This window comes from Protopterus annectens, chromosome 7.part0 (assembly GCF_019279795.1).
Source record: "Protopterus annectens isolate FY-2018-M chromosome 7.part0, PAN1.0, whole genome shotgun sequence".
Classification (NCBI taxonomy): domain Eukaryota; kingdom Metazoa; phylum Chordata; order Ceratodontiformes; family Protopteridae; genus Protopterus; species Protopterus annectens.
In genome coordinates this window covers 1,523,848,684-1,523,873,978 of record NC_056739.1, presented here as the reverse complement: position 1 = coordinate 1,523,873,978, position 25,295 = coordinate 1,523,848,684, and the positions used below count along the sequence as shown (strand labels likewise).

Below are 25,295 nucleotides of genomic sequence, written 5' to 3'. Positions count from 1 at the left end.
GTTCAGGGGTCTGCAACCTTCACTATCAAAAAAGACATTTTTGACACCACTCCCACCAAATAAAATTCATCAAGCACCACAAAACCTATTTGATCCCTAAAATGAAGATAACATGGCGTATAAAGTTTTATATATAGTTATTATTCTAAATGTTAAAGAACTAAGTTTACAAGAGCAATATTTAAAGTCTGTCCCTAGTTTTTGTTCCTTTCTTCCCCTTCATTTGTGACTCTGTCCAAATTTCTTTTGATAAGACTTTGAGAGGTATGGAAACCTTTCAGGAGATGCTGCTGCTGCCAGGGGATCGCTCAATCGCTCGCTCTCAGTGTGTATGGAATGCATGGCAACAGACGTGTGATTCTAGCAAGTTTATAAGAGCAATATTTTAAGCCATCACTTTATCAGTCTCAGTGTCTGTGTGTGTGTGTTGTGTTGTGTTGTGCAGTAGAGTGGCCATTATTCTTCAAAGCTACAGGGAGCCACTGCACAGGGGTGGAAGAGCCACATTTGGCTCCAGAGCCACAGGTTGCAGACCCCTGCCCTAGTTGAATGAGCTACGGAGTATGAAAAGGTAATACAATCTCTGAGCCATTTTGATAAAGTAACTTTTGATATAGCACATCCCATTCTTGGACCAGAAAAGGAAATGAAAAGTTGGTCCGACTTGTGGAAGGACTTAGTCCTGTCCAGGTAGAAGCGTAGTTGTCCATGTATGTCCAATGAATGTAGACAATATTCTCCCTTGTTGGAATAATTTGGAAAAAACACAGGGAAGCTCAATGGACTGGTTAACAGAGAAGTCGGACACCACTTTGGGGAGAAAGAATGGGTTAATATGAAGGGATACTCTGTCCTTATGGAAGATCAGATATGGGCTCTTGATGCATAAGAATTCAGATATCCGTCTGGCTGACGTGACCGCTACCAGAAACGATTTCCATGACAGGAATTTAAGATCACATGTTGCAGCAGGCTCAAAGTGGGGGTAGTGAGAGAGACTGTAGAACCAGAGAGAGATTCCATGTCTCCACAGGTTGCCTGATAGGAGGTCTGCTATGGAAAACTCCCTTGAGAAAGGTCTTGCAAAGGCGAGTTGAGATAAGAGGAGCACCATCCGAGCCATTATGGAAACTGGAAATAGCTGCTAAATGGACTCGAACAGTAGAAGCTGATGCCCCATTGTCAAACAACTCAGAAATATACTGGAGTATAGCAGCTGTAGAAGTTGAAAAAGGATGTAGCATCTCATTGTTAGACCAGACAGCAAATGTTTTCCATTTGTCTCTGTAGAGTTTTTTGGTAGATGGTTTATGGGAGGCCAGAATAATATCACGGACAGGTGAGGAGAGGGTTTCCTGCCTGAAGACTAATGGAAGTGGAGAAACCAAGCTGTCAGCTTGAGTGTGGATAGATTTGGGGGAGTCAGCCCTTGTGGGTGAGATATTAGGTCCTGACAGGATCCAAGGAGGTTGTAACAGGTGAGGCCGGAGGAAGGGGAACCACACTTGTCGAGGCCAGAAGGGGGCAATGAGGATTACTTTGCATCTCAACTGGATTACTTTCCTTAGAAACAGGGATATCAAAGGTATTGGAGGATAAGCATACAGGAGACCCATGGGCCAATCATGAGTCAAAGCATCTCTCAGTGACTCCCTGTCTGGGGGGAAAGACGGCAAAGTAGCTGCTGCATTTTTTGTTTGAAGGGGAAGCGAAAAGATCGCAGCAAGGCTGGCCCCAACGGCTGAAGATTTCTGCCGTCACGTTCGGGTTGAGAGATCACTCGTGTGGACGGAGGATGCATCTGCTCAGCCTGTCTGCAATCACGTTGGAGCTCCCTGGGATATAGGTTCATACTAGGCTATCTGCCCTAGGGCATTTATAAGCCTAGCCAGAAAGTGTTTGGCTTTCGCCACCCATTTTAAATTAATTTTGCTATGCCCTTTTTCGAGGTTAGTATACTGTGCCTCTGTCTAACAGTGACACAGAAGTGATACCCGGGGTAAACCTACGATCTCCCATCCACTCATCAAGATTCTTCTTGAAGAGAGTCAATGAGGGACTCTGCCTAACCTGGACTGGGATTTTATTCCCGAGTGAAGGGAGCCTCTGGGTTATGATTCTGTCCCTCCAGCATGTCCTATTTATTTCAATGCTGAGGTTCAAGTCTCTCGAGCGCATAGCTCAATGGGATTTGGAGTTTCTGAGGTGCAGCATGTTCATTAATTCCAGGTTGGACATGGCTTTATACGTCAGGCACAGATCGCCTCTGAGCAGGCGGTATGCCACTGAGTAGAGCTGGCGTTTCTTTAACCCGGCAGCATATGGCATTTGTTTGAGCCCTTTGATCCTCTTGGTGAGGTACTTTTGGGGTCTTTCCAGTTGCTGCAGGTGTCTGGTAAGGTACATCCCAAAAGGGGCATTGCACTCAATTATGGGCCTGATGAGGGATGAGTAAAGAGGCATGATGACCTCCCCTGATCTAGCTGCACTGCAATTAAAAAGCGGTTGGAAGCTATCGCCCAATGCCAAATTCTCACTGCCTCGCGACATAGGGGGTAGGATTTGGTCCCTCCCTGTTTATGTACCAGACGATGGACATATTGTCTGCCTGGATTGCAATTGTTCCTGACAGAAGGAGCGGTGCCTGCAATGCTAACAGCACCCCTCTTCACTCCAGGACATTGATATGCAAGTTGACCTCTAAGCTGGACCATGTGCCTTGGTCTGTCTTTCCCTGGAAGTGGCCCCCCCACCACCCTATCAGGGAAGCATCCGTGGTCACCGTGGCATTGGGTTGGTGAGTCTGGAAGGGGCGGCAACAAAGATTTTCATCTGTTCTCATCCACCAGAGGAGATCTTCCTTGCAGGAATCGGTGATGAGGATCTGTGAGTTCAGGGGATGGAGACTGGATATCCACTGGGACAAAAGGAGCCATTGTAGTAGCCTCATATGCAATCTTGCTAGAGGGACAACTGGAATGGCTGCCGCCATAGACCCCAGAGCTTGTAGAACTTCCCTTGCAGACATCTTCCTTCAACAGAGTATCATTTGTACTGGTTACCTTAATCTCTGAAGTCTGTGAGGAGGAAGAGTGACTTGGCTTATTTGAGTATTGGATACTGCTCCTATAAATTTCAATTTTTGGGTGGGATGAAGGTTGGATTTTTCCCAGTGCATTGTGATGCCTAGGAACTCTGCCAGTGCTAGAGTGTAGCGGAGGGCCCTGACCAGTAGGTGCTTGGTGGGGGCGGAGAGGAGCCAATCATCTAGATATGGAAAAACCTGGAATCCCTGAAGTCTCAGATGAGCTGTCACCACTGCTAGGCATTTCGTGAACATTCTGGGGGCTGTCAAGAGTCCGAATGGCAGGGCTCTGAATTGGTAATGGTTGGCTCCCAGCCAGAAGCGAAGGAGACTCCTGGAGTGCTTTTCCATTCTGATGTGGTAATACGCATCCCAAAGATCTATCGAGCACATCCACACACCTTCCCGAAGAAATGGGAGAATGGACTGTATCGTGACCATGCAGAATTTGGTCTGAACTACTGACTTGTTAAGTATGCCGAGATCCAAAATGGGTCTCCAGTCCCCGGTCTTTTCTGGCACCAAAAAGAATCTTGAGTAAAAACTGGATCCGCACTGGGGGGGACTTGTTGGATGACTCATTTTAGACACAGCTTTCTTATTTCTGAAGCTGCCTCTTCCCTTTGACTGGGTGAAACATCGGGAAGGCATTTTGGAGGTCTTGGATAACAGATTAGACGGATGTAATAACCTCTGGAAATTATTCTCTGCACCCACTGATTGTTTGTAAGAGAGTACTAGACAGCTTGGTGCAGAAAAAAATGAGCCCTGACTGCTTCCAGAGGAATGCAATCGGGCAGCGCTTTAGGAGTACTGATAAGGTCGTCTGGAGAAAGAATCCCTGGAGTCCTGATTTTGGGGACCTCCTCTGCCCCGAAAGGGGTGTCTTCCATTATTGGAACCCCCCTCTGCCTCTGGGGTAATCCTCACCATGTGCACTACGGAAAAGACCTTGAGATTTTTTTGTGCCATATCTTTCCACTCCTCTGGTTCCTGGAGAAAGAGCGCTGAGTTTTGGAAAAACGTAGGCCAATGGCAGACAAGGTTTTCCATCCTGCTCGCACCTGGCTAATGTGTCCTTCACTTTAGAACCGGACAGAGCAGACGGTTCGATAGGGGCATTCAAGAAGAAAGACTTGAAGGAGTCTGCGAGGTCACAAATGCACATCCAGGCATGGCGTCTCATAACTACACCTGCACCTCTAGCCAGTTTGATAGGGGCATTCAAGAAGGAAAACTTGAAGGAGTCCGCGAGGTCACAAATGTGCATCCAGGCATGGCGCCTCATAATTACACCTGCACCTCTAGCCACCCCTTCGGTTGTGTGGGACAGCAACCTCATGGACGAATTGGAGATCGACTCTAGGGTAGCAAGCTGGGAAGCAACTTTATCATGTGCCCTGTCCGAAACTTGGCCCGCGAGGGTTTCAGAGAGTTCAGAGATGAGATCTCTTTGGCACCTCATAAAATGTGCCAAGTAATTCAGAGACCTGACAGTAAAGGTCGCTGAAGCAAAAACTCGCTTTCCTACTCTGTTCACCACCCAGGATTCTCTGTTGGGCACATGGACAGCAGGACTTTACCCCACAAGGTCCTTTTTTGTGGAAGCCGCCACCACCACAGCGTCTACTGGTAAAACTCTAGACCAATGGGGCTGTTCCTCTGGAGGGGAGAGTATCTTGTCTGGTCTCCGGGGAATGGCCTCAGCAGTATCAGGGTTTTTCTCTGCCTGCTGCACGATGAGCTTGACTAACTCATCTGTAGGGGGGGGTCACCCAAGAAGTAGAGGGATGAGAGGGGAAGGCCTGCAGGAATACAGATTCCTCCGAGGAAGGATTGGAGGGCTTCCAGTCACCCCTCTGCCTCAAAATTTCCAGGATATCTCCAAAGGAGACATCGTCAGGGGGGTAACTGTGGGGACCATTCCTCATCATCGTAGTCCGTATCATCAGTGAGGTACTCCTCTGGGGGAGTCCATGTGTTTCCTCTTACACGTCCGTTTCCGAGGTGGTTCTTCAGTGGGAGCATCTGAAGAAGACTCAGAAAGGAGGTTACCGTGTACAGGGGTTTCCTGAGGCTTGCGCTCTCGGTGTCCTGGGGGGGTGGGCATGTGATAGCTGCAGCTCAGAAGGAGTGAGGGGAAATGTCCAACGTAGGAGGAGCACTACCCAAAGCAAGCACCCTTTCCATCACCTGGAAGGCAGGCCCACCCAAATAGGAATGGGAGCCTGAAACCGGGGTCACACTCTGCTCCACGCGGCTCACTCCCGGGGATGGAGCCTCAAGCAAAACTGGGGCAGATGTCACCCCTGGGTCCAAGGACGGAACCAATGAAACAACTGGAACCATACCTGGAGCTGGAGGTTCCACCCCCAAGCATGAGATTGAGGATGATATTGAGGAAGGGGTGGTTCCAAAGGAACTGAAACCCAAAGGGGCCTTGGAGACTCAGAGAAGGTCACTGTCAGTGATGAGAAGTCCTCCTGCAGATGAAGCTATGGGCCTGGGAACCGAAGGGTCCAAGGGAGGAGAATACGTGGGAGTCACAGGGGCAATGGACCCAAAACCCAGAGTGGGATGAGTTTTAGGAAAATTTGTAATCCCTCTAGCTGTCAACAGCTGATCGAACAGGCATACCACATCCAATTCAGATAGACTCCTGGTGGACCTTACCAACACTCCTGAGGAGGAGTCAGGTCAGTCCAAAAAGGGGCTAAAGGCTTATCCTGAAAACGGATCCAAAGATGGGGAGTAATGGGTCTGTGGTGCAGTAAAGGTCGGCACAGAGGATTCCAGTTTTGAAACAGGCAAAAGGAGGACTATTGGTGTTGAGAAAGGGCTCGGAGCTGAAGGAATAGCTGGAGTGGAAGTCATTAACAACTCCGAACAAGTCTTCAGGAACCAGTCTTGGAACAGTGGTGGGAGTTGTTGGTGCCGAAGTAATGGCAGGCAACAAGGCTGGAGCCGAAAACACAGTCAGAACCATAACAGTCAGTGCCGAGGTGGTGCCGATGTGGGAGTCATCGCAATGTCTGTTGAGACCACTGGAGCAGAACCCAGAGCAGAGGTGGTTGGAACCGAGGAGGCAATCTTGTGCTCCGTGGAAGACTTTTGGGCCTTGTGCTTATGAGGCTTGCCCTTATCACCGGCCGGTGAAGAAGGCTCAGAATGAGGACTTTTTTTGTCCTTAGATGGAGAGGTTGAGACCTCCGATGCAGAAACAGCCTCAGAAAAAGGAGAAGGAAGCAGGCCTTTCAAAATAAGTTTATTTCTTCTTTCGTTCAGCGTCCAGTGACTGAAACTGACACAAATCAGATAGGAAGGTTTCACAGATAAGTGTGGAACCCCCAGACAATATACACATTCCTCATGCAGGTCGCTACTGTGGAGTTTACCACTGCAGGAAGTGCATTGTTTAAACCCCGAAGTCCCTTTCTTTTCAGACATACTCAAAAAAAACAATTAAAAAATCCAAAAACAGATAGAGAAGGAAAAGAAGAAAATACCAACAATGGTATTGAGAACACCACAAGGGTAAAGAAGAGCGTTACCAACAATGGTAAAGAGAAGATACCCGTGGGTAGAGTTGTTAAGATAAATAGGTATAGAAGAGTTTTAAGAGAAAAAACTTACAAAATACTGAAAATTTTGAAAAATACAACATTTAGCTGGACAGCTCTGTGAAACGCTGCTATATGGCTGCGTGGCAAATGAGATCTGAGGTAACTGGGAGAAGGGCATCGTGGGTAGCAGCTTAGCTCGAGAGTTTTTGGTGTACACGAGCTTGGTATTAGGCCGACTCAGTTCCGAACCCATCAGTGATAAATAGTAAGAAGATTAACAACTTCAGATGATTAATTATCTCTGTCCATTTCAAACAAAAAGATACTGGTGCCATTATTTGGTGCAACTTTGCTGCAGAGCAAATTAAACAATTAAATGCCAGTTTCCTGAAAGCAAAATATTAATATGGCAGAATACAATCTGGGCAATTTTGTGTTTAAACACTCAGGTAAGGAATTGCTGTTTTATGAAGACAAGGTATCCTACACTCTCTTTTCAGTACAAAGTCACGTGACCTCTGGAGCTATTAAAGGAACAATTGCCCATATAAAACTAAGTTCCTTTCTTTCTTTGAAGATGTGTAACTGTTTAGAGAGAGCGAGAGATTAACTAGCAGTGTGTGGCACACATCAATCTACATGGGGAGTGTGTAACAGCTTGCTCCCCTTGCCAAGACAGCATTTAAAAATCTGATACATTTTTTTTATTTGGTTTTCTTGATTTGGAAGTTTTAGTACAGATGCCTAGAACTGAAACACACAGACTCTAGTCCTTCCAACAGAAGAATTAATAGAATTGGAAGAAGGCTTCTGCAGACTAGCTTCTGATAAACAAATCCTACAAACTCCATGCTCTAATGGAGAGGGTAGCATTCAAATGTGCACCTAAATGACATTGGCCACAGTGCCACTCACATCTGCAGGGAAGGGGGGGTCAGTGGCCTGGTAATAGGTATGGCGCTAGAATCAAACCACCCACAATGCACTGAACAAGTTATCAAAATACAGTGTGGGGAAAGGGAAGGAGGAGTGCCCATTATCTGTTACACAATGAGTCTGTGGTGAAAAAAAAAAGATCCTTGCTGCTAATTATGCTTGGGGTAGGGGACAAAGGATAAACATCCATTTGGTCCAAGGTCATACAGACATGATCAGAAGCACAACAACTTGCTCCAATTATGCTTATGAATAGTCCGATAACTCTTGCACATTAGGCTGAGGCAGTGTTCACTTTTTTGTTTGTTCCAATAATACGTGTCAAGAAAGCATCTCTCTCTCTCACAACTATCCCCTGGCAATTTGTGCATGGTGAACGGGGTGGCAATGTCTCACAAGAGGATGGTAAGCCTGCTGATGAGAAGTTTAAGGATGCCACAGAATGCGGACACTATGGTATAGCAGACCTAGTCTTAGACCTGGGCCCTGTCCTCCATACCTTCTGCTTGACTCTTACTTGGTATTATGAAATGAGTCATAATGGCCAGAACCCTTCATTTCTATGAGGTGTAGAAAAATGTTATATGATTATAAAGACTGTAAATTTCTCTGTCTCTCACCAAATCTGACAGTTCTGGTGCCAGAATAAATGTAGCCTGTGTGGTTCTGCAGACTGTAACATGGTGGCTTCAGGTACACTTAAAAGTTTTGTATTTTTATACACCTTCTTCTTCTTCTTCTTCTTTCGGCTTTTCCCGGTTAGGGGTCGCCACAGCGGATCACCTGTCCACTCATGACTGGTAGTGGAGTTTTACGATGTCGAGTTGCCAGCGCGGCGCCCAACCTTCCACAGAAGGGAATTCCTAACAACATGGATTAGGGGATATTCAAACTATGTGACTGAATGCATTAAATATCCTAGGGGCATACACGTCCCTTAAAGGTGATGCAATGATGCCCTAGGAAGCCTTGAAGATATGTAGAACCCTATGGTGGGAACCCAAGGCATGGCACATTCACCAGTGTGATCAAACAGTTGTGTTAAAAGTACATTTCAAAAGCTAAAATAAATCACTGCTTTAACTTTTCAATGTAAGACAATCTGACATTCTTGAGGCTTGTGCAGACTATCTCAGTATGCCAGCCACCAGCTCTGCATAGCTTAACACTTCATTAGCTGCAATACTCGTGGCATTAATGGGTTTAGTATATCTGTCAATGAGTATACACAAAAATATGAGATACCCATGTGCTCCACCCACCACAAAGAGCCACTCAAATTAAAATAACTATTTTATTTGTTGACATATTTATTACAGTCAGAAATTGTGCACAGCCCCCCCCCCAAAAAAAAATCCATAAAAATAAAATGTTACACAAAAGAATCACAATAAAATGCAACAAAAAGATGAACATTAAACAATGTGTTGATCTGTCTCAGTTATCTTAAACACAAATATACCAAGTAGTTGATCTAAATATTACTTTTTGCCCACTGTTTTCATTTTTTATATTCACTTGATATTCTGCTTTTTAACTCGTATGTGTACTCAGTTTTGAATCTGACAGAGATTAGTGGCATATGTTTTCTCATACTTTTACAGTGAAATTCTCCTTAATTATACCATTTCAATAAATTCCTAAAACTATACAGAATGTTATAATTTGTCCTGAAATAAATACATATTTACTTTGATTTCATGCAACTTACCCATCTGGATGCTGTAACACAGAAATCATCAGTTCAACTGCAAGGGCTCCTGCTATCATAGCCAGCCCTGGCCTGCTGACAGTGCACTGCTGGTCCAATGTACGGTCTTTGGTGGACTAAAAGAAATAAGCAAATACCTTGTAAATTTTTAAAACAGTCTCTTATTTTATCACAGCAGCCCAAGGGAACATGGATTACACTGTAGTTTAAAAATATTGTTTGCATCAAAGCAGTATAGTCAAGCCTATTCTAATAGTAACTTTAACAGAGACATAATGAAGTCTGGTCAAACGTCATATTATACTTTATATCGGTTTCAGACTTCCTCAGCTAAATTCAAAAACACTTTTTAAATATAGAAGGCAAAGCGGATAACGTAAAACCAAGGTACTTTTGTGCCTCTGACTTTTTCATCAAGGCATATCCCCAAGTCAGCAATCACAAATTCCATCTCCACCAGCTATAATTGTTTGTATACACAGACCCACACCTTCAGATATATATATATATATATATATATATGCATGGACAAATGTCTGTCATTATTTAGTGACCTTAACCTTTAATGAATAACCAGAAAACCATACATTGTATTATAAAGAAACAAAAAAATACCAAAAAGATGAAACAAACTCAGGGGCATCCATTATTTTCAACTTAGTTACATAAGAATCACAGACAAATATTAAAATAATGGGGGGTGAGGTACAGAATCAATGACAATTTAAGATATTATTCAAATTCACTTAAAATTTAAATAAAAACCAGGCTTTACATCAACCTACATTTTCTGAAAAATAAGTAGTATGAAGCTTGAATATCTGGCATTACTGACTGACTATATTCCTCAGATTCCCAGAAAAATGCTGAGGAATGGTACACAAACACAAAGCAATATCAGGGACATTGTGCAAAATTAAATACAGAGGAATGGAAACACACAGTAAAATGAAGGATCATTGGTATGTACTATATTTGGCTCTGCAACCATATACTCTGGCCATATAGCTGGGAATTAAAGGGGAAAAAAAGAAAACCAAAACTTACCTCATATTCTCACTGGTTGCTATTGCTCTGTTCCACATCAGCTACCAACTTCTCTTAACCATTAAAATCCTTGTGGACACTGCACTCCTTATCATGTGATGTGAAGGCAAGAATTAGAAAGCATTATAAGTGACTGGCCAGGTGCACTGCACAGAGGTAATACGTTCCCTACAGATTTCTACTCTTTGATGTAATGTCCAGGAGTAGAAAGTCAGCTCCTCTTCAATGGACAGCATTCAGATAGAGACTGTTTTCTTACCTTTATTTATTTATTTATTTTTGCTAACTAAACAAATGGGCACATTTCCTTACTTAGCATAAATAAATAAACAAACAATCAACCAAGCAAGCAAACAAATAGCAAAAAAGAGCCGCTATACATGTAGCTCCCTAGGCTGCTGCCTAGTTAGCCTATTTGTGTAAAGCCTGTCCTCTCAACTGAAAGAAGAAACAAAAAAAAAAAGTTCCTTTCAAAGATGAGGAACAAAACAAAAAACACTCCTGTAATTTTTGCAAGGCTGTGCTTACTACATTGCAACAAGCAGCTTGCTACAGTTACTATAACAGGCGGTAGGGTGGCTTCATAGCTCAGTGCCAGTACTGTACTCTAGCACCATCAGCTCCTGCCAATCAAACCCCATAACTGATTGTGCCTGGGACAACTACCCTCTTTATTCTATCCTCATTATGGCTCTGATTTAAATGCCAAATATACAGCTATTTTTGCTTTCTTTAATACTGAAAGAAAAATTGAAAGGGATATTTAAATGAAGTAACACTCACTAAGGAGCCTGTCAGCTAAACAAGCATTCTTTGAGGGAGTGATTGGACTGCAAAGTAAATTTGCTAAATGACACTTTCATCACCACTGGAGTTTGCCTTCTACTCTTATGTGGTGTGACCAATAAGGTAGTATGCATAAGTATTATGCAAGTGTGGGGGATATCTCCAACATAGGGGTACCCTCCAAAAAAAAAAAAAAAAAAAAAAAAAAGAGCAGTGGTTCACTGGCTTACAGCAAGTTATTTCCATAGCTTTGGCACTCGCTAAAAACGCTCCTTTTGTGAATCAACATGACTCCACTCACAGACGTATCAGTGCTAAATAAGGTTTTACTATCGTTTTTTGCTTTGGAGTTTTCACATTTCACGGTTTGACAAAAAGCAGGAAAAACATTTATGTCAATTTTTTCCATTTACAAAGCAATTATTGGATATATATGTGTGTCTGTATGTATGTATGTATACACACACACACACACACACACATATACAACTCACTCTATAGATAGTGTTTATTACAATTTTAAGCTTCACTATTCCCACCTTCCTGTCTTTCCTTTCTACTTTTCTGACATACACCTTATTTCCTCCTCTTAACACCCAACTTCTTCCACTGACATCAGCATTTTTATTATTATCAGAGTCCTGCTAATCACCACGTCTTAGTCTTCCCATTCACCTGTCATCTCAGCTACTTTTCATTCTTATCTCCTCCTTTCTTTCTCATCTCTTATGAACTTCCTTCCTCCCAACTGCTTTTCCATAGCCATATACTTTTTTAATGCATATTGCTATACTTGGTTCTAGGTTTTTCATCAAATCTCCTCTAACGACCAAAAACAATATATTTATAACTGCCACTGTAAGAGGTATCCCATATCCCTGACCCCAATGTCATTGGGCATTATTTGTACAGTTTAATTTTTCTTGTACTTATCAAACAGAACACCTTGCTCACTAATAATATTAGCCACATTCTGTGTCTATATTAGCGGAACACTATGCATACTGAAGCACTTCCAGTGCTTGCTTAGCATAATGCACTAGTTGTGGCACACTAATGATCATCAGACAGTTGTCACTTTGTAGTACTGTATTTATGAATATTTTCAAAAGTTGTGTAATTAATTATGGTACATGTATACGTTTTCTGCATTATCATACTACTTCCTATATATGTTACTGTGAAAGTTCCTATTTTCAAAAGCTGTGTAATTATGGTACACGGATACGTTTTCTGCATTATCATACTACTTCCTAAACACATTCCTGTGAACGTTCCTATTTTAAAAAGCTGTATAATTAATTATGGTACATGTATACGTTTTCTGCATTATCATATTACTTCCTATATACGTTCCTGTGAATGTTCCTATTTTCAAAAGCTGTGTAATTAATTATGGTACATGGATACGTTTTCTACATTATCATATTACTTCCTATATACATTCCTGTGAATGTTCCTATTTTCAAAAGCTGTGTAATTATGGTACATGGATATGTTTTCTGCATTATCATATTACTTCCTATATACGTTCCAGTGAATGTTCCTATTTTCAAAAGCTGTGTAATTAATTATGGTACACGGACACATTTTCTGCATTATCATACTACTTCCTACATACATTCCTGTGAACGTTCCTATTTTCAAAAGCTGTGTAATTAATTATGGTACATGGATACGTTTTCTGCATTATCATATTACTTCCTATATATGTTCCCGTGAACGTTCCTATTTTCAAAAGCTTTGTAATTATGGTACATGGATATGTTTTCTGCATTATCATATTACTTCCTATATACGTTCCTGTGAACGTTCCTATTTTCAAAACCTGTGTAATTATGGTACATGGATACGTTTTCTGCCTTATCATATTACTTCCTATATACATTCCTGTGAACGTTCCTATTTTAAAAAGCTGTGTAATTAATTATGGTACATGTATACGTTTTCTGCATTTTCATATTACTTCCTATATACGTTCCTGTGAACGTACCTATTTTCAAAAGCTGTGTAATTATGGTACATGGATACGTTTTCTGCATTATCATATTACTTCCTATATACGTTCCTGTGAATGTTCCTATTTTCAAAAGTTGTGTAATTATGGTACACGGATACGTTTTCTGCATTATCATATTACTTCCTATATACGTTCCTGTGAATGTTCCTATTTTCAAACGCTGTGTAATTAATTATGGTACACGGATACGTTTTCTGCATTATCATATTACTTCCAATATATGTTCCTGTGAATGTTCCTATTTTCAAAAGCTGTGTAATTATGGTACATGGATACGTTTTCTGCATTATCATATTACTTCCTACATACATTCCTGTGAACATTCCTATTTTCAAAAGCTGTGTAATTATGGTACATGGATACGTTTTCTGCATTATCATATTACTTCCTATATACGTTCCTGTGAATGTTCCTATTTTCAAAAGCTGTGTAATTAATTATGGTACACGGATACGTTTTCTGCATGATCATATTACTTCCTATATACGTTCCTGTGAATGTTCCTATTTTCAAAAGCTGTGTAATTATGGTACATGGATACGTTTTCTGCATTATCATATTACTTCCTACATACATTCCTGTGAACGTTCCTATTTTCAAAAGCTGTGTAATTATGGTACATGTATATGTTTTCTGCATTATCATACTACTTCCTATATATGTTATTGTGAATACTCCTTTCTGTGCATGCAGAAAATTTACGGGGGAGTCTTTATTAGTAAATCTTGGATGGCTGAAGTGTTATACCCAATCCTAAAGTGTAAATGGGTTTTTACAGCTGGACCCCCTGATCAATAAAAATAGATGGAATGTCTTGAATATTGTTCTATGTATCATCATTACACTGTCTTCAGAGGGAAAAAAGTAACTAGGCTCAGATAGGCCATATGGCTTCTAAACAGTAATAGAATTAAGCAGTGGTCTACCCCATCAAGTCCATGCCTCTGTACAGAAAACAACTTCAGACAGACCCACCACTGGGCCTTCAATGTGAAAAATGATAAAGATATTCTTTTATGCTCTTTGCAAAAAGCAGATACATGGACAATGAACAGATTTAGGTTAAGGTGAAAAGCCTCCATTGATAAAATTGTGTGCTTTCTCTCTGTCTCTTTGCAAAAAGCATATATCTGAGGAATGAGAAGAAATTAGGAATCATGCTAATCTTCTCATAAAACCATCCACAACCAACTTTTTCACTGACAATACTACACTACACTATACGTCGTCTACAGTTCCAGCTTGAGAGTTTGTATGTAACTAGACTCCCTATCATAATTTCAAGGAGTAAAATATCAAGTCCCAACAACTAGGAACAAGGGGCAAGTTCATATTCTTCTTTCTGCAGGGGTATCTGTGCTCCTGACACTCCCACCCGACCTCTAAAAGGCTAGCTCGAAAGTCACTATACCTTAAAAAGTGGCTAATCCCATTTAGTTTTTCATAGTTTTAGTAATCAAAATTAAGAAGGGGAGCCACATAACTGAAGTCTCTATATCTCCAAGTGGTGGAGTTACACCATAGTGTCTGCTGTCGCTAAAGCATGCAGTTCAGACTGCCGAAGTTTTGTACCTGACGGATATTTTTCCCAAATGTTATGCAATTTATTGTTATATTAGCTAGGTATTTAAACTACATCATCATTTAACACAGTAAATAACCTGTATAAGAAGCTGATTACAGTAACATGCCTAATAAGATGGTCTTCCTGGTAATTTCAATCAATGGTTTGCAAAGTATGTATGGCAGTAACTAACAGCTTTGCAAAACATGGTAATTACTAGTTAAACCGGACAAAATGACCACTGTTTCCTATTACTTAGCCCCTATGGGCCTACTTTTTCATTAGGAACTGGCTCTAAGAAGTCTGAAAATATGGGGGTCCAAACTGCTATTGTGTAAGGATGTGTTAAGCTATTAGTCACCCTTCCACTCAGGAACACACAAGAATTTCAGACAGGCTCTGTACAGCAAATAATGATGGAAGCAGGTCAGTCACCATGGCATATACTTAAAATTACAAAGTTTTTGGAAAAAGTGCTATTGAAAAGGGACACTTTTGTTGTTGAGATCTGTTTCAGGATAACAGAACTCTTCCTAAAAGTGAGGTTGTATACAGAAGGTGGTCAAATTAATTTCAGGCTTGTTCAGGTGACATAGTGAATGTGCATGGGTTTACTGTATACTTTTAGTGCTGTTGACTCAAAGTGCAATACAGCATGATCCCACTAAGCATTGTGTGCATCTTTATACAATGAGACACAAATACAACACTGAAAGAACACTGCTGCTTTGAATAGTAGCACTTTATTTTCATACAGACTAGCCCATACTCTGTGTTACAGTATTACGTCTTCATTGCTTGTTCCCTACAGCTAAAAAGGGGGGGGGGGTCATTGTCGTGGCAGCCCCCAACACTTTGCAGCTGCATCTGAACTGTTTTACATAGCAGGAATAGCTTTAACAATGCTGTCACTTTGTTTCTCTTTCTTTCTCTGCTGATGTTCTGCTCTGTTTCTGCTTGAGTATTGCAGCTACCAGTACGCAAGAAGAAAATCCTGTTCTTGCCATCTAAAATATCTTCTCCCCCTGAAGAAATCTGCTATACACAAAGCTTCAGTTCCCCTTAGACATACCTCTCAATTGTCCAAATTTTCGCAGAATGTCCAGATTTTTGTCACATACTTTTGGTATGTTGTTCATAAAATGTGTTGTTTTCTGGCAAATCACTGGGGACTGAAGTCACTAAATAATGACATACATTTGAGTTTCAGACTTCATATCCTTAAGAAAATTCATGCTAACAGAAACACTACTGTTCTAGAAACTTTCTAAGTTTATAAGAACAATAATTAAAAATCTGTCCGTTCTTTGGGGCCTTTGTCCGCTCATTACTTTATGCTTTGTCCAGATTTCTTGAGCTAAGCAGTTGACAGGTATGCAGGTACTTCACATTTCACCGCAAGTATCACTTCATAAAGTTAAAAAGGATAAAAACAAAGTTACCAGGAAGTAAATCCTCTCCATGCAGAACAGCAAACTAATCCAGGTAAATAAACCACAGGAGAGTAAAACAAGGCTGTAAACCAGTTGTAGCATAAAATCAGCTCGGCAGAAAAAAGTCCACAAATTCTGACAAAAAGATGAACAATTGTGGTAAAATCCAAGAGTAAATTGGTTTATTGAGAAAATTGGCAAGCACTTTTACCCAAAAAGGGCTTTATCGAGCCATATACAAAACAAACAAAAAGGCACACTTTTTAAATGCCTGAAAGTCCACATCACAATGACATCACTTCCCTTTGCAAATCTTAAAGGCATCTGAAACAAAAAAGACCACAGTGAAAAACTTCTCAAAAGCCGATTTCACACTTCTAAAAACTAGTGTGGTCTCCTTTAAGGCCCCTGAGCCAGTGGTAAACATTACTCAAACCGCTGAATCACTTACAAATGCCTTCTACCAGCACCTACAGGACTGCATGGATCAGGCAATCCCAAACAAAACTAAGACTCTCTGTACCAAAGGCAAGCGTCCAGTCTGGTGGACCCCAGCCATAAACAAGCTCTACAACAAAAGGAGGAAGCTACTACAAGATAGAGCAAAATCCTTGAAAGGTAAGACACCTTTGATCATTATAAGTAAAAACTAAGAGCTCTCATAAAATCATCCAAGGCAAATTTTGAGAGAAAAATCGCCAAGGACTCTAAAGAGAATCATAAGGCCTTCTTTAGCTATGTTAGAAACCTAGGAGGAAACTCCCAGATATGCTCAGAATTAGTTCAAAATTATGTGAAAATTACTGAACCTACACACATTGCCAACATACTGGCTGACAGGTTCAGTGCAAACTCCCCCCCCCCAAAAGGAGAGATATCTATTCCAGAGGATTGTAGCCCCCCAAACATCTCCAACGCCCAGGTGAGAACTGCCCTCACTAAGGCAAAAAACACAGCATCCATGGGACGGATGGTGGCCCGGCTGTGTGCTTCACGAACTCAACGAGGAATTAAACCCACAGTTAGGACAGCTGTTTAATCTTAGCCTCACCTCAGGATACGTGCCCAAGGAGTGGCGCACGGCGACTGTGGTCCCACTTCATAAGGGCGGTGCCTTCACAGACCCTGGAAATTACCGCCCCATTAGCTTGACAAGCCTTATCTGCAAAGCCATGGAGAGGATCATAATGGAACTCATAAATAAAGACATAGGGAACTTGCAGACTTTGGATCCAACCCAGTTTGGCTTTGTCAAAGGCAGATCCTGCCTCTTAAACTTGGTTGACTTTTTCGAGACTGTCACCAAGGCCATTGATGAGGGAAAGGCAGTCCATACAGCCTACCTCGACCTGGCAAAGGCCTTCGACACAATACCCCACTCAGGCAGGGGCGGCTCGTGGCATAGGGCTGCCGGACTGCAGCCCCCTCAAAAAGAAAAAAAGAAAGAAAAAGAAATGAAAAATAAAAAAAAATATTTTTTTAAAATTCGCGGACTTCGCGCATGCGCATAGACCGAGTCCCGGCTTATCGGTCTATGCGCATGCTCAGGGCAGCCCGGCCGTCCCCATAGGGGGACACAAGGAGCGTCTGTGCACTTTTACAGTGCACAGACCCGCCAGGATTATGGGACGCGTCCGGACTGCAAGAGGAGCAGCAGGGACTCGGGACAGTGCCTCAGGGATCTCGTCGGCGTCGGGAAGGAGCATGTGGATCTCGCGGGTCTTCAGTATTGCGCGGGAAGGATGTATGGATTGTACGGACGTTGTATTCATTCAGGATTCAGGTAAGGTGCCTTTCAATTTACAATGTTTATTTTTCTTTGTGTATGGTGCTTGTGCTTTACTGGAGTTTGTGTATGGTGCTTGTGCTTTACTGGAGTTTGTGTATGGTGCTTGTGCTTTACTGGAGTTTGTGTATGGTGCTTGTGCTTTACTGGAGTTTGTGTATGGTGCTTGTGCTTTACTGGAGTTTGTGTATGGTGCTTGTGCTTTACTGGAGTTTGTGTATGGTGCTTGTGCTTTACTGGAGTTTGTGTATGGTGCTTGTGCTTTACTGGAGTTTGTGTATGGTGCTTGTGCTTTACTGGAGTTTGTGTATGGTGCTTGTGCTTTACTGGAGTTTGTGTATGGTGCTTGTGCTTTACTGGAGTGTGTGTGTGTGTGTGTGTGTGTGTGTGTGTGTGTGTGTGTGTGTGTGTGTGTGTGTGTGTGTGTGTGTGTGTGTGTGTGTGTGTGTGTGTGTGTGTGTGTGTGTGTGAAAATGCCCCAGGTGCTTATGGTGGTGTGGTAGGGAATGCCTCAGGCTTGAACCCTGTACCCTGTATGCAGGTGTTAAAGACTTGAGTTCCCTACCCACCACCATTTGTAAAAATTTCAGATTTTACCTCATATTTGATCTGATCTGTTCCTCATAATATCTGTGGTTTGTAAATGTTGTAATGCTTGATATTTGATGGTGTAGTAGTAGCATTGTTGCCTCACAGCTGCAGGTTCTTGGGTTTGATTCTTGGCTGGGGTTCCTTCTTTGTGGGGTCTGTATCTTCTCCCTGTGTTTGTGTGGGTTTGCTTTTGTGCCCTCCCATGTTACAAAGACATGTCTGCATTATTTCTTCCTGGGCCTCCGCTGAAAATTTGTTTATTTGTTCCAAGTCAGACTGTCCTGATTAAAAAATGTTAAATAAAATTGATAGGCATTTGAATTTCAGACTTAAGGGTTTCTGAATGTTTAATTCCCTGCATATTTGATGGTGCAGTGGTAGTATTGTTGCCTCACAGCTATAGGTTTTCTGGTTTGATTCTTGGTTGGGGTGGCTTCTGTGTGGAGTCTGCATCTCCTGCCTGTGTTTGTGTGGATTTGCTCTGGTGCCCTGCCATTTTACAAAGATGTGTCTGCAGTTTTAATCCCTGCGTCTCTGCTGAAAATTGTTTTTGTTCTGTCCGCAGTAAATTTGACAGGCATTTGAATTTCAGACTTCAGGTTTCTGAATGTTTAATTCCTTGCAGATTTGATGGTGCAGTGGTAGTATTGTTGCCTCACAGCTATAGGTTTTCTGGTTTGATTCTTGGTTGGGGTGGCTTCTGTGTGGAGTCTGCATCTCCTGCCTGTGTTTGTGTGGATTTGCTCTGGTGCCCTGCCATTTTACAAAGATGTGTCTGCAGTTTTAATCCCTCGTCTCTGCTGAAAATTGTTTTTGTTCTGTCCAGTAAATTTGACAGGCATTTGAATTTCAGACTTCAGGTTTCTGAATGTTTAATTCCTTGCAGATTTGATGGTGCAGTGGTAGTATTGTTGCCTCACAGCTATAGGTTTTCTGGTTTGATTCTTGGTTGGGGTGGCTTCTGTGTGGAGTCTGCATCTCCTGCCTGTGTTTGTGTGGATTTGCTCTGGTGCCCTGCCATTTTACAAAGATGTGTCTGCAGTTTTAATCCCTGCGTCTCTGCTGAAAATTGTTTTGCTCTGTCCGCAGTAAATTTGACAGGCATTTGAATTTCAGACTTCAGGTTTCTGAATGTTTAATTCCTTGCAGATTTGATGGTGCAGTGGTAGTATTGTTGCCTCACAGCTATAGGTTTTCTGGTTTGATTCTTGGTTGGGGTGGCTTCTGTCTGCATCTCCTCCCTGTATTTGTGTGGATTTGCTCTGGTGCCCTGCCATTTTGCAAAGACGTGTCTGCAGTATTAATCCTGCATCTCTGCTGAAAATTGTTTTTGTTCTGTCCGCAGTAAAATTGACAGGCATTTGAATTTCAGACTTCAGGTTTCTGAATGTTTGATTCCTTGCAGATTTGATGGTGCAGTGGTAGTATTGTTGCCTCACAGCTATAGGTTTTCTGGTTTGATTCTTGGTTGGGGTGGCTTCTGTGTGGAGTCTGCATCTCCTCCATGTGTTTGTGTGGATTTGCTCTGGTGCCCTGCCATTTTACAAAGACGTGTCTGCAGTTTTAATCCCTGCTGAAAATTGGTTTTGTTCTGTCCGCAGTAAAATTGACAGGCATTTGAATTTCAGACTTCAGGTTTCTGAATGTTTAATTCCTTGCATAATTGATGGTGCGGTGGTAGTATTGTTGCCTCACAGCTATAGGTTTTCTGGTTTGATTCTTGGTTGGGGTGGCTTCTGTTTGGAGTCTGCATCTCCTGCCTGTGTTTGTGTGGATTTGCTCTGATGCCCTGCCATTTTACAAAGACGTGTCTGCAGTATTAATCCCGTCTCTGCTGAAAATTGTTTTGTTCTGTCCGCAGTAGAATTGACCGGCATTTGAATTTCAAACTTCATGTTCTTCAGAATACATAGTAGCACAACCTTTTTTCTAGCAATTTTCTAAGTTTATAAGATGAATATTTTAAATTTGTCCCTATTTTTGGGACTGTATTCCCCATTATTGGCTTGTCCAGGTTTTGTGCTAAGGTTGACAGCTATGGCAAGAACTGAATTCACTGAATATGGACTGTAGAATTGTGCATATTTACTGATAAAGGTGCACTGTAGAATTGTGCATATTTACTGATAATGGTGGACTGTAGAATTGTGCATATTTACTAATAATGGTGGACTGTGGAATTGTGCATATTTACTAATAATGGTGGACTGTAGAATTGTGTATATTTACTAATAATGGTGGACTGTGGAAGTCTGAGTAGACTTTTTATGATAAATGTTCTCAACTGGGCAGTTTTGCCATTATGGGTGCATATGTTTTGTTTCATTGCTTACTGGAAAAATGTTCAAAACAAATTTAAAACACCCTCTAACAAGTGTACTGTATTGTACAAGGAATATAATTTTTAGTACAATGAGGAAGGTGTATCAAAGAGCACATGTATGTTTCATATGCAAGGGGCCTATGATTCGAAAACAGCCCAAAATTAATCTTTATCTGCCACTGGCAAAATGTATTTTCTTTGAATGTGGGTTTCAATGAATGTGAGTTTCAAGGGCAGAGAAGTTTTAATGCTAAGTTTTCATTGTGAGACTGCATTGCTTTGTTTAACAGATTACTTAATGTTTGTGCTGTAAAATACAAAATAAAACTTTCAAATGAAGTCCAATCATTGAAGTAAAGCAGTATGCACATTAGTGTTTATGGTAAATGGAGTGAAATAGCCAAGTAATGGTTAATTGGAATGGCTGCAGAGGCTCCAGTTCAACCATTATTTTGTCAGGGGAAGGGCAGCAAACTCAGACAGGCCCAGCTGAACTATACCTCCCAACTGTCCAGATTTTCAAAGAATGAATAGATTTTGCTTCTTATTTTGGTTTGTTGTTCATAAAATTTGTAGTTTTAATTCCTAAATGATTTGCCAGAAGTCACTAAATAATAAGTTTCAGACTTCATAACCTTCATAAAAATGCATGTTAAAGTAAGAGCCGTTCTATCAACTGTCTCAATTTATACAAGAGCAATTTTAGTACTGTTTATATGTGCCCCCAATATATTTGGCCTTGTTCAGATTTACTGCATTAACAGGTTGAGAGGTACATGCAAATAAATTGCTTTATAGAATTAGGCATAGCCAACCTCTCAACTGTCCCCAATTTTTGGCTCAAAATGTTGCTCTTCCCCTAATAATCCTCATAAAATAGCAATTTTGGAAGAAAACATGGAGGGTTTACAATTAAGAAATAACTGTAATAATCAAAGTTATAGATTACTTGAAATGCATGTAGATTCTTTTATTTTGTCAGCTGCTCAAGGTAGCAGTACTAATATTAAAGTGTCCCTTCTTTGACAGGTAGAAGCTGTATTGTGTGTCTATTTTATATTTTGCATCACATTTTTGGTCCATTTTCATAAAATTGTGTTTTTGGCAAATTAGTGACAAATCACTAAAGACTGAAGTCACTAAATAATGACATACATTTGAGTTTCAGATTTTATATCCTTCAGAAAATTCATACTAACAGAAACACTACTGTTCTATTAACTTTCTAAGTTTATAAGAACAATAATTAAAAATCTGTCCTTCTTGTGGGGCCTTTGTCCCATTACTTTATGCTTTGTCCAGATTTCTTGAGCTAAGCAGTTGACAGGTATGCAGGTACTTCACATTTCACCGCAAGTATCACTTCATAAAGTTAAAAAGGATAAAAACAAAGTTACCAGGAAGTAAATCCTCTCCATGCAGAACAGCAAACTAATCCAGGTAAATAAACCACAGGAGAGTAAAACAAGGCTGTAAACCAGTTGTAGCATAAAATCAGCTCGGCAGAAAAAAGTCCACAAATTCTGACAAAAAGATGAACAATTGTGGTAAAATCCAAGAGTAAATTGGTTTATTGAGAAAATTGGCAAGCACTTTTACCCAAAAAGGGCTTTATCGAGCCATATACAAAACAAACAAAAAGGCACACTTTTTAAATGCCTGAAAGTCCACATCACAATGACATCACTTCCCTTTGCAAATCTTAAAGGCATCTGAAACAAAAAAGACCACAGTGAAAAACTTCTCAAAAGCCGATTTCACACTTCTAAAAACTAGTGTGGTCTCCTTTAAGGCCCCTGAGCCAGTGGTAAACATTACTCAAACCGCTGAATCACTTACAAATGCCTTCTACCAGCACCTACAGGACTGCATGGATCAGGCAATCCCAAACAAAACTAAGACTCTCTGTACCAAAGGCAAGCGTCCAGTCTGGTGGACCCCAGCCATAAACAAGCTCTACAACAAAAGGAGGAAGCTACTACAAGATAGAGCAAAATCCTTGAAAGGTAAGACACCTTTGATCATTATAAGTAAAAAACTAAGAGCTCTCATAAAATCATCCAAGGCAAATTTTGAGAGAAAAATCGCCAAGGACTCTAAAGAGAATCATAAGGCCTTCTTTAGCTATGTTAGAAACCTAGGAGGAAACTCCCAGATATGCTCAGAATTAGTTCAAAATTATGTGAAAATTACTGAACCTACACACATTGCCAACATACTGGCTGACAGGTTCAGTGCAAACTCCCCCCCCCCCAAAAGGAGAGATATCTATTCCAGAGGATTGTAGGCGGCCAAACATGTGCAACGCCCAGGTGAGAACTGCCCTCACTAAGGCAAAAAACACAGCATCCATGGGACCGGATGGTGGCCCGGCTGTGTGCTTCACGAACTCAACGAGGAATTAAACCCACAGTTAGGACAGCTGTTTAATCTTAGCCTCACCTCAGGATACGTACCCAAGGAGTGGCGCACGGCGACTGTGGTCCCACTTCATAAGGGCGGTGCCTTCACAGACCCTGGAAATTACCGCCCCATTAGCTTGACAAGCCTTATCTGCAAAGCCATGGAGAGGATCATAATGGAACTCATAAATAAAGACATAGGGAACTTGCAGACTTTGGATCCAACCCAGTTTGGCTTTGTCAAAGGCAGATCCTGCCTCTTAAACTTGGTTGACTTTTTCGAGACTGTCACCAAGGCCATTGATGAGGGAAAGGCAGTCCATACAGCCTACCTCGACCTGGCAAAGGCCTTGACACAATACCCCACTCAGGTATCATCGAAAAACTCATCAGCTTGAATGTAAACCCATACATCACAAGATGGGTTGCAAACTGGCTAAGTGACAGAACCCACAGGGTCAGAGTTGCTGGAGCCATGTCAGACTCAAAGCCTGTCACAAGTGGTGTCCCACAGGGCTCAGTCCTGGGTCCACTCTTGTTCGGCATCTACTTTTCTGAAGTACAAGCAAACACAGGAGGGTTATGGCTGACAAAGTTTGCAGATGACTGCAAACTGGGCACCATAGTCGAAAACACATCTGACACAGATATCCTCCAGAAGGGCCTCACAGAAACGGATAACTGGTGCCAGAGCCATGGCCTGAAGTTAAACGCCAAAAAATGCATAGTCATACTCTTCGGGAAAAACAAGGTTACCCCTAGCTACCATATAGATGGCAATCCACTGAGCACAGAAAAAGTCATCAGGGATCTGGGGACCCAGGTTGACAGTAGCCTTCGCTTGACACTCATGTTGCTAAAGTAGTTAGGAAAACCTTCTATATCGCCCACCTGATCATGAAGGGATTCACATCTAGATCAAGGGAGGTCATCGTCCCCCTGTACTCATCACTCATTAGACCTATGATTGAGTACAATGCCCCATTCAGAATGTATCTGACCAGACACCTGCTGCAGCTTGAAAGGCCCCAAAAGTTCCTCACCAAAAGGATAAAGGGTCTCAAAAATATGTCTTATGCTGCCCGACTGAAAGAACTCCAGCTCTATTCAGTCTCATACCGCTACTCAGAGGTGACCTGTGCCTGACATATAAGGCCATGTCAAACCCAGATTTGATGAATATGCTTCACCTCAAAAATCTAGATCCCTCAGAACCACAAGGGCGGAGACTTAAACCTTGACACGGTTATAAATAGAACGTGCTGGAGGGACAGATTCATCACCCAGAGACTCCCTATGCTGTGGAACAAAATCCCGGTACATGTGAGGCAGAGCACCTCTCTGGCCTTGTTCAAGAGGAATCTTGACCAATGGATGGGAGATTGCAGATATACCCCAGGGATTACTTCAGTGTCACTGCTTGACAGAGGCACAGCAAAATGATAGGCATAGTTTTTATTCAAACTAAAGGGGTGGCGAAAGCCACATAACTATGGGCTAGGCTTATAAATGCCCTTGGGCAGATAGCCTAGTATGAACCTATGAACCTATGAACCTATATACTGTTTGGCATATACTTCTCAGAAGTACAGCCAAGCACGGAAGGGCTGTGGCTGACTAAGTTTGCGGACGACTGCAAACTGGGTGCTATAATAGAGTAGTCCAGGATGAATGGTGGTAAATTAGTGCTCAGAAACATATACAACAAAAAGGAATGCACTAATGTTGCGAGTCCAAAGCACCTCTTTATTTCCACTATAATACATAAAAAATTAAGCACTTTCATCAATGTAGTTTGACTTCATCAGAATTAATTAGTACATCTCAAAAGGACTTCTTATATACCATTAGACATCAAATAATATAATAAATGCCTATCAAAGATTTCATCAATCTAATTGAACAGAAGAAGTCTTAAAGGAATAGTGTATGTTAAAAAGTGTTTTTTTTTTTTTTTTTTTTTTTTTTTTTTTTAAAAACATTAAACTAAAAAAGTATTTCACAAACATTATAAAATTCAAACCTCAACCTAATATCGTGTATAAACC

The 25,295-nt window shown here is 41.5% G+C and overlaps 1 protein-coding gene across 2 annotated transcripts in view; it reads right to left on the bottom strand.

The window, feature by feature from the left end:
- ATG7 (autophagy related 7) overlaps positions 1–25,295 on the bottom strand; it is a 2,350,184-nt gene that overhangs the window by 728,999 nt on the left and 1,595,890 nt on the right. For both annotated transcript variants that reach the window (XM_044078060.1, XM_044078061.1), the window contains exon 15: positions 9,296–9,411. In XM_044078060.1, coding sequence (XP_043933995.1) covers positions 9,296–9,411 — 116 coding nt within the window. The remainder of the gene's footprint in view (positions 1–9,295; positions 9,412–25,295) is intronic.